This window comes from Xiphophorus hellerii, chromosome 12 (assembly GCF_003331165.1).
Source record: "Xiphophorus hellerii strain 12219 chromosome 12, Xiphophorus_hellerii-4.1, whole genome shotgun sequence".
NCBI classification, from domain to species: Eukaryota; Metazoa; Chordata; class Actinopteri; order Cyprinodontiformes; family Poeciliidae; genus Xiphophorus; species Xiphophorus hellerii.
In genome coordinates this window covers 22,049,981-22,062,375 of record NC_045683.1, presented here as the reverse complement: position 1 = coordinate 22,062,375, position 12,395 = coordinate 22,049,981, and the positions used below count along the sequence as shown (strand labels likewise).

The 12,395-nt window shown below is 42.5% G+C and overlaps 1 protein-coding gene across 1 annotated transcript in view; it reads left to right on the top strand.

The window, feature by feature from the left end:
• The first annotated feature begins 2,261 nt into the window (after positions 1-2,261).
• The window catches only part of adgra2 (adhesion G protein-coupled receptor A2), a 50,107-nt gene continuing 39,973 nt past the window's right edge, over positions 2,262-12,395 (top strand). The window contains exon 1 of the mRNA XM_032578891.1: positions 2,262-3,328. Within this exon, the coding sequence (XP_032434782.1) occupies positions 3,027-3,328 (302 nt within the window). The 5' untranslated portion in view covers positions 2,262-3,026. The remainder of the gene's footprint in view (positions 3,329-12,395) is intronic.

The window sequence follows — 12,395 nt, the reverse complement described above, 5'->3', positions numbered from 1 at the left end:
GCTCCAACCAATTAGCCTAACATGCAAGATTTTGGACTGTGGCAGGAAGTTGGAGAACCAACGCAAGCACAAGGTGAACATGCAAAGTCAGGTTTTTTGGGGCGTTTTGCTACATGAGTGGTAGACAGTCTAGGAAAAATGACCTAAAATCAAATCAAAATCAAACCCCATTAGAAACTCGTAGAATGAACTGGACAGAAGTGAGCATGGGAGACCTGAAAAGTGGACGATCTGGAGACACTGTGGAAAATAAAATAGTTTGCTGTCTTGTGTGCTCCAACACTGTAAAATCAACAGCCTTGCCAACAAACACTTATCACCAGCATTATTACAGCTCCGTCTTTGTTCGTTTTCACGCTTACAGTGCTCTATTTGATCATAAGTCTTTTTCCAGGAACAATACAGAATTTAGTGAAGTGCACCCTATCTATAAAAGTCTTTGCTTCCTCTCGTTCCCGCCGATTGAATGGACAGTCTTTGATCTGCTCAGGCACACAATGCACCAGAGGCTTTCAGCATTCATTCATAACTTTACTTTGCTCCTCCAGCCCAGACACACATTGAAAGCAAGACCTTCCTGTGTTGTAGATGGAGGCAACTAATTCAAAACAATAGTATTCCCTGTTCTTTATTGAGGAAATTTAGCTTTTTCCGAAAGCTACTTGTTGTTATATTAGTTTCCCTGCGTGACATCATGGTTTAGCAATTTGAGGTTTAACTGTAAAGTTATTTATACTTTAGTAATCTTGAAGTAAAGAAAAACTGATGAGACACTCAGTTTTCTTCATCCTGCCCATTAGCTAGTTTATTTTATTTATGATATAGTTATTTAAACTATTAAAGGCTCAATATATTTGCTTATCTTTCGGACAATACCTTTCAATAATTCAATAAAAGTTAAATATGCTATCTATACTTTAAACTAATTACACACTAGGTAATATAATTTTACTCTTATTTCTAGTAATTTTATTATTTCTAGTACCTTCTCAGAAGATCTGACTATTCATAAGACTAATAAAAAAGTTCTACCTGGCCGAGAGCATGTAGTGATTGTACTGTACTGCACATTTACTCAAGACATTACCATGGTTGCTTGTACACCAGGAGATCAGCCTGTGGTTTTAAAGTAAGTATCGGCATTCCTGGTAGTACGGAGAGGTGTCAACTCTTGAAGGAAAACAAATCAGCATCTCCAAAAAGATTATTGGCATAAGGAAGGAGAAAATGGTCTGAAATGTTGTGACTGCACTGAGTTTGGACTTGGTAAAATACAGTGGACCAGCAGCAGTAAATGACATGTCACCCCAAATCGTCTCTGCCTGTCGAAACTTTGTGCATCTCAATAAACGTAAACTCCGTTCCTCTCCAGTCTTCCTCCAGACTCTGGAATTTTGATTTGGAAGTAAAATGTGAAATTTACTTTCATCTTATCAATCATCCTTGATAAGACATTTGGTTCTGGAATGACAGAGGACCATAAATGTAAAAAGTGAAGCCCATGTCATTGATACGTTGGTGCGTTCAGCTCTTGAAGAATTGACTCCAGCTGCAGTCCACCTTTTGTGTCTCCTTTTGTGTCTTGCACAATCTTTACTTCAAAACTCCTTTCCAGGCCGTGGTTATAGCTGTTTGCTTGTGCAACATTTCCTACCACATTTTTGTCCATCCACTCGACTTTCCGCTCGGATGTGGCTCTCTGTGAAGAGTCAGCATCTTAGGGAAGCAACTTTTGTGAGGGTGTCAGTGTTTTCTGGATTGTTCATTTGGTAGTTTTCTTTGGGATTAGACAGGACCATTCCAAGCCTACAACATCAAAAAACAACAGTTTTGAATTAGAAAGGATTTTCATTGCTCTTATGTAATATTGTAATTTTCTGAAAATACATTCTGGGCTTTCATTACCCGTAACTCCGTAAATTAACCGTAATAGACTGTGGTAGTATATTTCTGTAATATGAGTTCAAATTATTGAACTGTTTGTTTTTCAAGCAGCCGTATCATGTCCTGTAACTGTGGGGAGGCAGAGCACAGAGCACCTTTATGTAATTACTGTGGAGCGCAAAAACACAAAATAAAATAAAAAAATAATAATAATTGTCTGAGGTGTTATAGGAAGTTGTCCCCTAACATAATCATCCAATCAGGGCCTCATTCAGTGTTGGGTCGGATCTGGGACTGTATGAAGTGATTTCTGGTGGGACGACCCTGATCCGGATGCGCTAGGACCGCGGGGGAAAGAGCGCAGACGGGGAAGGAATGGGCGCACTTTGGGTAGTATACCCTCAACTGAGTGAGACTGACAGAGGCATACAGGCAAAACCCCCGTTTTATTTTGAGGAATCAGACGGGAGCAGATGAGGAACAAACTCCTTTCTTGTCCGACTTCATTCCGTCCCCCGTCTCCCCCCCTCACTCCCTCCCTCCCTCCCTCCCGATTAAATTCAGTTTAAACTGTGCGTGAGAGTGCGGGGACCTCCCGGGAATCGAGGAAAAAGCCGAGGAAAACTTTGAAAAGAATCATCGGAACAAGACAGTAAAGTTAATTTATTCATCTCTTCTTTAGAAATAGTTGCGACTCGGAATGAATGTGCGTGGGTTCTGCGGTAAATCTCAGCAGCGCGTGGATTGACTTTCAAAGGGCAAGATAACGGTAATTTGGACACTCCCGTGAGTCCTGAAAAAAAAGTGTAAATCCATTTTTTGCCTTAATCACAACCAAGTTTTCCAGGACCCAGAAAGCCATCGCTGGTATAACTGCTGTAAACCACCGGATGGACTCTCGTCCTTTGGATTTAATAACCTTTTGGAGCAAAGGGGAGCCGTGCGCCCAGGCTGCCATGACATAACGGGACATTTGGGAAATCAGCGCCTCTGATGTTTCTGGAATGACCGGATGAGATGGGAGTTCACTGCTGAGCGAAAGACTTTCACCCTTCATTCATTTATTTAACTGGAGCTCAGCGTGCTTCTTCATTCTTCCTTTTCATAAACTCCAACCGAGATCTTCATGGTGGAGATATGGGATGACTGGAGGCGGGGGTGCAGCTGAGGTGAGATCCAGGCGAAGGACAATGGTTGCGCCCGCAGCTGGCATCCCTCTGCTGCCGGGGCGTCTGGTACTGATGCTGCTCCTGCTGTCCGCCTCCGGAGCGGGACTCGTCCAGGTTTGCCCTGGGCCACTCGCCTCCACCAGCGGCTGCAGCTGCACGGAGGATCGCCTCAAGGCGCACAGCCCTCAATCTGTGGGCAGGAGGGTGAGCTGCAGCAAGGAGGAGCTGGTTGAACTTCCGGACTTCAGTTTGTTCCCCAACAGGACCGTCACTCTGTAAGTAGAAACATTAACTTCTGAACACACTCATGTGCATCCAGGTTCCTTCCTTTCAGACTGCGTCCTCTTACTTGAGCAAAGTGTGTCAAGCACGTCTCCGGCCAAAACTGTGTTTTCAACGATTGCCACTATTGACTTAAAAGTTCCCATGCGCAGACTTACAGTTCCCTTTCAAAATTATTTCTCCGCAAAATTTATCAGTTTCTTTTTTTGTTAAAACCCACAAAACACCCTCCCCCGCTTTACTCAGATACCCCCAAAAGCAACTCAGTGCAACATTCAGAAGCCAGGCTAGTAAATTTCTCTGATAGAGCAATATGGCTCAATCCATCATCTGATTAATGTGAAGAAAATGGCAAAACCGTAAAACTACCAGAACATGGTTGCCCATCAAAACTGGCAGGCAGGACAAGGAGAGCATTAATCAGAGAAGGTGGCTCTGGGAGGGCTGCAGGTCATGCACTCCACAAACTGGACCTCAATGAAAGCAGAAGGAAGCCATTGCTGAACGACAGTTTGCTACAAGCCATGTAGGGCACACAGTAAACATAGCAGAGGGTCCTGATGAGAGTCAAATGTAACTTGCTTGACCTGCATGCAAAACACTATGAGTAGCAGAAAACTGGCACTGCTTATCAACCTGAACACACCCTCCAGCCCTGTGAAACATGGTGGTGGCAGCATCATGCTTTTGCTTAGCAGGGACAGGAAAGCTGCTCAAAGGTTTTGCTAGTTACCTGAAGCTAGATGGAGCTACATACTACTTTAGGGACTACAGATGAAAACTAGCCTTTATGGTTAACTAGGGCGGATTATATAATGTGTCTTTTTTTAAAAATAAACAACAATAAATACAGGACATTCCTGGAAGGAAATCTTTTGGAGGATCCAAAAAACCTGAAACTTGGAAGGAAATCTTTTGGAGGATCCAAAAAACCTGAAACTTGGGTAGAGATTCACCTCCAACAAGCCAGGAAAACATACAATCAGAGCTACGATGGAAGAATTTACATCAAAGCACAATCCATCCAGTGTTCAGACCTAAATCCAATGGTGACTTTGTGAAAATTCTTAGAGAATATTTTCCTTTTACTTCACAATCAAGTGTTTCTTTGTGTCGCTCTACATATAATGGCAATAAAACATGCTGACGTTTGAGGTTGCAACTTAAAAAAAAAAAAAAGAAAAAGAAAATTTTCAAGAAGTACGAATACTTTTGCAAGGCACTGCACTTGGATCACCTCCACGTTGTTAGTTTGCACTGCACTGAGAACCTGTAGCTGTTGCTGAACTTGTAAGGTCAGACGTTTCCATCTTGAATCACTCTCACGTTGACGTGAAGGGATTCGTCTCTGTGAAGCATTAAGAAGCTCTGTGATCATCATCAAGTCCAGCCTCTTTGACACAACTCTGTCACTTTAAATTTGCCTCAGCCAGGCCCTCTGCCTTCAGCTCTCCACCTCCACAACATGGTCCAGCTGACCCTTTGCTGCAAAAAACATGAATAAACAGAAACACATTCAGAGTGTTTTATATCAGAGTCTGCGGTTGAACCAGTGACCCGGCTCTCACGTCGAAGACAGCAACACACCCTGCCTCTCCGTCTCCTTCTGAGAGCGGGAACGGCGCTGGTCCTAGTTCGATATTTTTAATTACGAGGCGCTTCATTGTGTGGTCTCTTTTGGAGCAAACTTAAAAGCGCCTCAACACGGGCCAAAACACACAATCATTCTTGATAGATTGCTGGTCTGATTTGGGGGGGGGGGGGGGGGGGGGTGATTTGGTCCGTTGCAATGCAGAACTTTCTTCACAGCTGCTCAGAGTTTCTTCAAATGTAGCTCATTCCCACATTATTTGCTCTTTCTACCTCACCATCACCATGTCTCAATGTTGGCAACATGTTTTTGTTTTGTTTTTTTCTGAAAGTGTGTGTCAGCGCCATAGTACTATACCTATCGTACCTATGGAACGGTAGGCACACCTTCCGAAAAGCCCATCTTTTGCTTAGTCAATCCACAGAAAATTTCAACAATATATATATTTTTTTGTGGCAAAGGTGAGACGCACCTTTGTGTTGTTTTTGGTCACCAATAGTTTCAGCGTGGAAAGTCCCATGGATGCAATTTCTACTTATTTTTTATTGTTGAGTCAGGTACATTGATCTTAACTGAGGCAAGTAATGTCTTTGTTCCTTAAGAAGTTGTTCTTGGAGTAATTTTGGTGAGCCATTACCTCCTGGGAAGGTTCACCACCTGTTCCATGTTTTTTCCAGTGTATGTAATGGCTCCCGCTGTGGTTCGCTTGCATCCCAAAGTCTTAGGAATAACTGCTTAACTCTTTCTAAACCGATAAATATGAACAACTGTGTCACATTCGTTTGATTTATTTTTTTCTCTCTGAGAAAGTATTTTTTTTACTTATCTGGGATCTTTTAGCCTACTTCATGCTGTTGGACAATTTATGATTTCAGTGTTTGAGATGTTGCGTGTTTTGATATTCGTTTTATCCTTGATATGAACATTCGTGTGATGATCGGAAGCATTCATCTGTGACAAAATAGAAAAAGAAAAAAAAAAACCGCAGAAGAAATCCACGAGAGAGTTAATTACATTTCACTGCAGCAAGCATATGAGGTAAAGAATGAAGACGATGAGCCAGCCACCAGGCCATTTATAGGGCCTTGTGATTTTGCGTAATAAAGGCAAGACAAACATCTGTAGAACACATTGCTGAAAAGTGGAGGCCGAAATGGCTCGGTTGGCAGTGGTAGAGGTGATTGAAGATAATCTTCTGTTCCCGCACCTACTAATTTTGCTCGGGTTGTTTTTGTGCAGCCACTTGGCGATCTGTGGCACGTTTACAAGGCGCAAACAATCCGGGGCGCCATTTTTGTTACCTTGCCCGAGAATTGCGGCGTCTGGAAAGTTTTGTTTTTCCCGATGCATTCAGACATTAGCTCCAGATGTGGAATGCTGGGAACTCTTGTTGATGTTCGTGTTATTCCTGACATTCCTCAGGCTGCTCAGAGCCTGCAGACAGTATCCCAGGTGCGGCAGGGGAGCGCTCTCCGCTGCCCCGGTTCGACGAATGCCTCTCTCTCCTGGAGATACGCTCTCTTTCCAAGTGGAGGAGGCGAGGACCGAAGGACACCCGGTCCTCGGCTTCCGGGGCCGGCTGCTTCGTATAATGCACAACAGCTGGCCCCTGTGAACATTCCAGCTGAGGCCCCTCAGCATCATGGGAAATCCCAGAGGGGATTTGTTTATTAAAACTATTAGCTAGCTGTTTGTTGTTCCTGCCAGCCAAAAAGGAGCAACCCAGTTTTATCACCTCCTACTTTACAGAGCCTGAACTGCACTTTTCCTAAAACTGCTTCTTGTTTGTTGTTGTTGTTGTTGTTGTTTTGCAAAGTAATACTTATTCCTCTTTGAGAATACAGAACGTCGCCTCTACATTCTCTCATGAGCTCCTACTGTCCCCAATTTTCCTTTATCTGCAGCTCCCCAGCTCCTCTACTTTTCCCACCCCTTCTATCATGAGTTCATCCACATGCAGTAACTCTCAACCTAAATATTTAGTCCACTTGGTAGGAAACTGCCATGTCCAAACTTCTTCCAGATGTGAGCCTCTGCAGGCTTGTGTTTAGGCCTAATTATGCACGGCTGCAAAGGAGCCAGATCGCTGCGTCGGGAAAAGGGGACGGGAGGGAAGAGAGAAGGAAAGGGAAGAGCAGATATAAGGGTGAGAGTGAAGAGAAATGTTCTGGGGTGAAAGTGGAAAAAAAGAAAAAAAGCTAGAGGTTGATAAGAGGTCGAGGAGGAGGAGAAAGTTCAACGTGAGGGGTAGGAGAAGTGGGAAAGAAGTAAAAAGGAGGGGAGTCCAAAAAAAAAGAGGATGGAGGGATGGCGGGGAGAAGCTTGGCAGGCGGTTCAGAGGGATGTGCCCCTGGAGACTGAAAACTCCCCGGCCCCTGACTAACAGATCTGCAGCACTGGGGTGAAAGAGGAGAGGAGGAGGCAAGGCGCCTCTAGAAGCAACATAACTTTGCTTCCAAAGCGCCGCTTCACATCCAAATTATTATTTGTCTTTTGAGGAAAGTGAAGGAACAGCATTCACAGCGACTTGTAAAAGTAATCATACCCCATGAACTCCAACACATTTTCTCGGATTGCCGCCACAAATTTCAATGCATTTTGTTGGAATTTTACTCGATAAACCGATGCAAAGTAGCACTTTGGACTGAATGTGAAGTGGTTTTCTTCCTGGACTGCCCTGTATTTACCTCCGTCTATCTTCCTATCAACTCTGACCAGCTCCCCCATCCCCAGAGGAGAAAAACGACCCCCCGGGATGATGCTGCAACCGCCGGGTTTCACCACCGCTGCGGTTTCTTCGGATTGATGTGCAGTGTTAACTTTCTGCCACACTTAGCATTTCACATTTAGGCCAAACAGTTCAAATTTGGGTCTGATCTGACTGTGGCACATTCTTCCACGTTTGTTGTGTCTCCACCACGGCTTGTGGCAAACGTCTTGAGGCTTTCTTTGAACAGCACCTTTCTCATTGCCACAAAGCCAAATTTTTGCTGGAATGCCCAGCTAATTAATGTCCTCTCAACAGATTCTCTCACCTGAGCTGTAAATCGCTGCAGCTCCCCTAGAGTTCCCAAAGGTCTCTCAGCCGATTCTCGTCTTTCCGTTTATAGAAACCGTCAAAGACTCGATGTCTTCTGCTGTTTAAACCAAGGGCAATTTTCTTTTTTAGCAGAAACTCTTGGACTATCTTCTATTGCTCTGTTACATAAACCACAAGGTGTAAGAATACTTTATAAGGCAAAGGCACTGTGCTAATTTAATCATAAAAATATGTTTGTCTAGAGATAAATAGAGGTTTGATGCATTAGAGCCATTACTTAGAAATCACAGTGGAAACAGACTCTCTCAGTGCCCCATGGTAGCAGCTGTGTCTGTTTTAATGTTTTAATGGATAACAGACAAATGGAGAGAATGTACAGTGGCAGCTCATGTGTGAATGGGCTTGTGCTTCTTCCTGTGGCTTTTACCAAAGTCATAACCGAACTCCTCCCCGTGCATACTTCAGTTGTCATTGTCTCCAGTGACTGATAGCTTTGGCCCTGGTGGGTGCCAACCCAAATGAGTGGGCACAAATGCTCAGGGTGGGGGGTCACCGTGCCCTGTTCATTCAAGACAGCTGCAGTGAAGCCCTGAATGAACATGAGTGTTGTCTGCCTCTATGGGATTGAGGCGAAAATATCCTGGCAGCGCAGATATATTTTTACCGTCAACCACTGAGGCTGCAAAAGAACAGTTGTACATCACACTTCTGGCTGTTACGTTGCCCTGCAAAAGTACTTCTGACACTTTAACTTTCTTCACATTTTCTGATGCTACATCCACAAAATCAATGAATTATATTGGGATTTTGTGTGGTGGACATAGTAAATGAAATGTAGGAACTGTAAAGTGGAAGGGAAATTGTGTTTATTTATTTATTTTTACAAATACAAGTATAAAAAAAATGTTTCATGTATTTTTATTCAATACCCTTTATTCTGTTGCTCTGACCCCTAAAGGAGCTGCAGAGATCCTGAGGTCAGGTATGAGAACCTGGCGACTGGACAACTGCTAATTGTTCATTTCACACAATGCTTTTATGGAACAGTGGCAAGAAAAAAACAAAACAAACAAAAAAAAAACAGAGAGCAATCCCAGTTGCAGTTTTCCCCAGACAGGGAACTGACTGAAAAATGGTTGCAGATAACCCAAATGTTTGACATATACTTTCTTTTTTTTAATTTGCAGTAGAGAACACAGATAAAATGACTTAATTGCTATTCAATTATGACCGAATTATTGATCAACCTACTTAACCTGTACTAAACAGTCCTTTCATGATTACTTTTTTGTTTTTTATCTTGCCAGTTTTTAATCTTGCGTTCCTCTTATAGTCTAGGATCTTCCTGTAGGTTAAGTGGTTATTTGAAATTGATCTTCAGCAGCACTGTGCATGGTTTTTTGTGTTTTATTTTTTTATTTGTTTTATCTCATTTGTGTCAGTGTTGTTAGTGATAACCTGTCCAGATTGTACCCAAGGGCGTAAATCCCATCTCATTATTGGGGGGGACCATAAACAGGAACATTTCTTAAGACCAATTTTGGGGGTGTCGGCAAAGTTACAGTGAAATGCAACGTAAAATGTGGTTTAAAAAGTTCATTCAAGCTGCAGGACCAAAAAGGACTAGTAAGGCACATCAAACTTGTTTTATTCTCAGTAAGCAAATTATTGAGAAATAAAACTAAAATTCAAATGTTGCTTCTATACAAGTTTTGTTCAGTCTCACTGATCTAATCTCTGCTACACCTTTACAAACAATTTAAGGTTCTAAACAAAAACAAGTTTCCTCTTAATAAAATTCCTCATAAACATAGATTTATTGAAATGGCTCCCAATCCAAGTTATGGGCTATTTAAATTATAACTTGTTAAGTTGCTTTATTTTTTAAGCCTTTTTTAGTTTTGCCATGTCCTTGGTTACGGAGAACCAACAAGTAGATAGAAATGAATATCTGGGGTGTATTATAATTTAAACATAACATTTAAAGCACCAGGGATTATATAGAAAAATATTCAGATTTTATTTTGTGGTTTTAAAGGCTGCAGACCCAACTAGGGATAAGGGTGTTAGAAAATGGATGGATGGATGGATGATGGTTTTAAAGGCTCTATTGAAGACAGTGAGAAATAAAGGCAGTTTTCTTTCTTTTCTATCTGTCCTCTCTTCTGTTCTCGGCTCTGGGTTCACTTTCTCAGCTCCTCCCTCCAGTTTCAAACTCTTCTAATTAACTAAAAATTAAAGAGTTAAATATGACTGAGATGTTTGCTACCTTTGACAAAAAAAGCCTAAGTCTATGAAAGCAGTGTAGCGGTTTTGCTAATAAGGCAGCTTATCGTTATTTAGTCAAAGTAAGAAAATAACGAACTGCAGTGTGATCTTTATTGTTAATGTGTTTCTTCCCACTGAGCAGGGAAAGTAAATAAAAGGTGTTACATGTCTTTTGCTTGAAGTATTTACTTACTGGAGGGTTTTATGTTTGTGCTGCAGAGCCACAGCTAACAGCTAGCAGCTAGCTCCTCACTCCAGTGGCTCTGAAGGAGCCTGTGCTGTTTGCAGCTGTTGTTGCTCCGCCCACACTTTGGACTGAACCATTGTTCTAATAATGGTAGGGGGGACCTAAAAATTCATTCTTATATTTTTCTGAGATAAATGGCAGATTTATTTCGTTCTTTATTTCCTTTGGCTTTTCATATTGATATTATTTATTATTGCATTTAAATGCAAAGGTTTCTTCAATTGTGAAGCTCTCGATTTACCGGTCGATCTACGTTCCCACCCTCATCTATGGTCATGAGCTTTGGGTCATGACCGAAAGAACGAGATCGCGGATACAAGCGGCCGAAATGGGTTTTCTCCGTAGGGTGGCTGGACTCTCCCTTAGAGATAGGGTGAGAAGCTCAGTCATCCGGGAGGGACTCAGAGTAGAGCCGCTGCTCCTTCACATCGAGAGGAGCCAGTCGAGGTGGCTCGGGCATCTGGTCAGGATGCCTCCTGGACGCCTCCCTGGTGAGGCGTTCCGGGCACGTCCCACCGGGAGGAGGCCCCGGGGAAGACCCAGGACACGCTGGAGGGACTATGTCTCTGGCCTGGCCTGGGAACGCCTTGGGATTCCCCCGGAAGAGCTAGAAGAAGTGGCCGGGGAGAGGGAAGTCTGGGCCTCCCTTCTGAAGCTGCTACCCCCGCAACCCGACCCCGGATAAGCGGAAGAAGATGGATGGATGGATGGATGGATGGATGGATGGATGGATGGATGGTTTCTTCAATTATAAATTGTTTTTTTTGGGGGGGGGGGGTGGGCAATTCAAAACTTTTCCAAGATTGCCCCCCTCCGGGAGTTACTCCTATGATTGTACCCCACCTCTGGCGTTAAGTCAAGTCCTCCTGCTACTTTAAACAGCATCACTAAAACAATATGTTGTAATAAGAGGCAGAACAAATGGAAGCATAGATAAACATTTGCATTTTGCAGGATTCTTTTCTTTTAGAAATGTTCAATATGTTTGCCCTTTCTTCAGTTTTCACTGACTGATTTTAACCACATATAAGTTATGAAAACCTGAAGGTGTTTGTGGGTGGGTGTCATTTTTAAAACTTGGGTTAAGCTGGCTTTTTTTTTAAACAGACATTAATCTCATCAGTCCAGTCTCTCCAGAATGTCGACATTTTACACTCCACTATCTCTGTCGCGGCTAAACACCACAGCTTCCACGACTACTAACTTTCAGTCAAATTCCCCAAGGAAATATTGAAACAAAATGTGGCCAATGTTTGGATAGCAAGTTGATATGACATATTATTACAGCAGAAAGTATCTAAAAGTTTAAGCAACAGAGAATGAAGGCTATGACAGTGTGTGGAGCTTTGTTTATGTGGTGCCTTGTGAAACTATTCATGTCACCTTAACGCTTCGATATTTTGTTACATTACAACCCCAAATGTTTTAGGAGTAGGAGAATTGGTCAGACCTGATGGGAAGATGGATGGAAATAAACACAAGGCAATCTAGAAAGAAAGTATGTTAGAGGTCTCTGTAGAATAGCGAGGATGTTCACCTTCCAACAATCACACTTTTTAGATTTTATTTGTGGAAGATTTTAAAAAACATATATTATATTTCTTCGACTTCTTCATTAAGCCCTAATTCAGAACCCTCTAAAAATGCTTGGAACTAATTGTTCAAACACCAAACATATTTTAACACCCAGTAATGTGCACAGTGGAAATTGTCATAGTATTAATGCAAAATCTGACACCTACAATCTTCCTTATCTCCACTCACAGTCAGTCAGCGCCAAGGAAAATTGCGGATGCCTGCTAATAGCACACCATGTGTCATTGTATCTAGGTACTGTAGCTTCCAGCTGCATTTTCTTTGCAACATTTTAGATATACTCATATAAAAAATTGTGTGAATAAGTGTAGGTTCTCA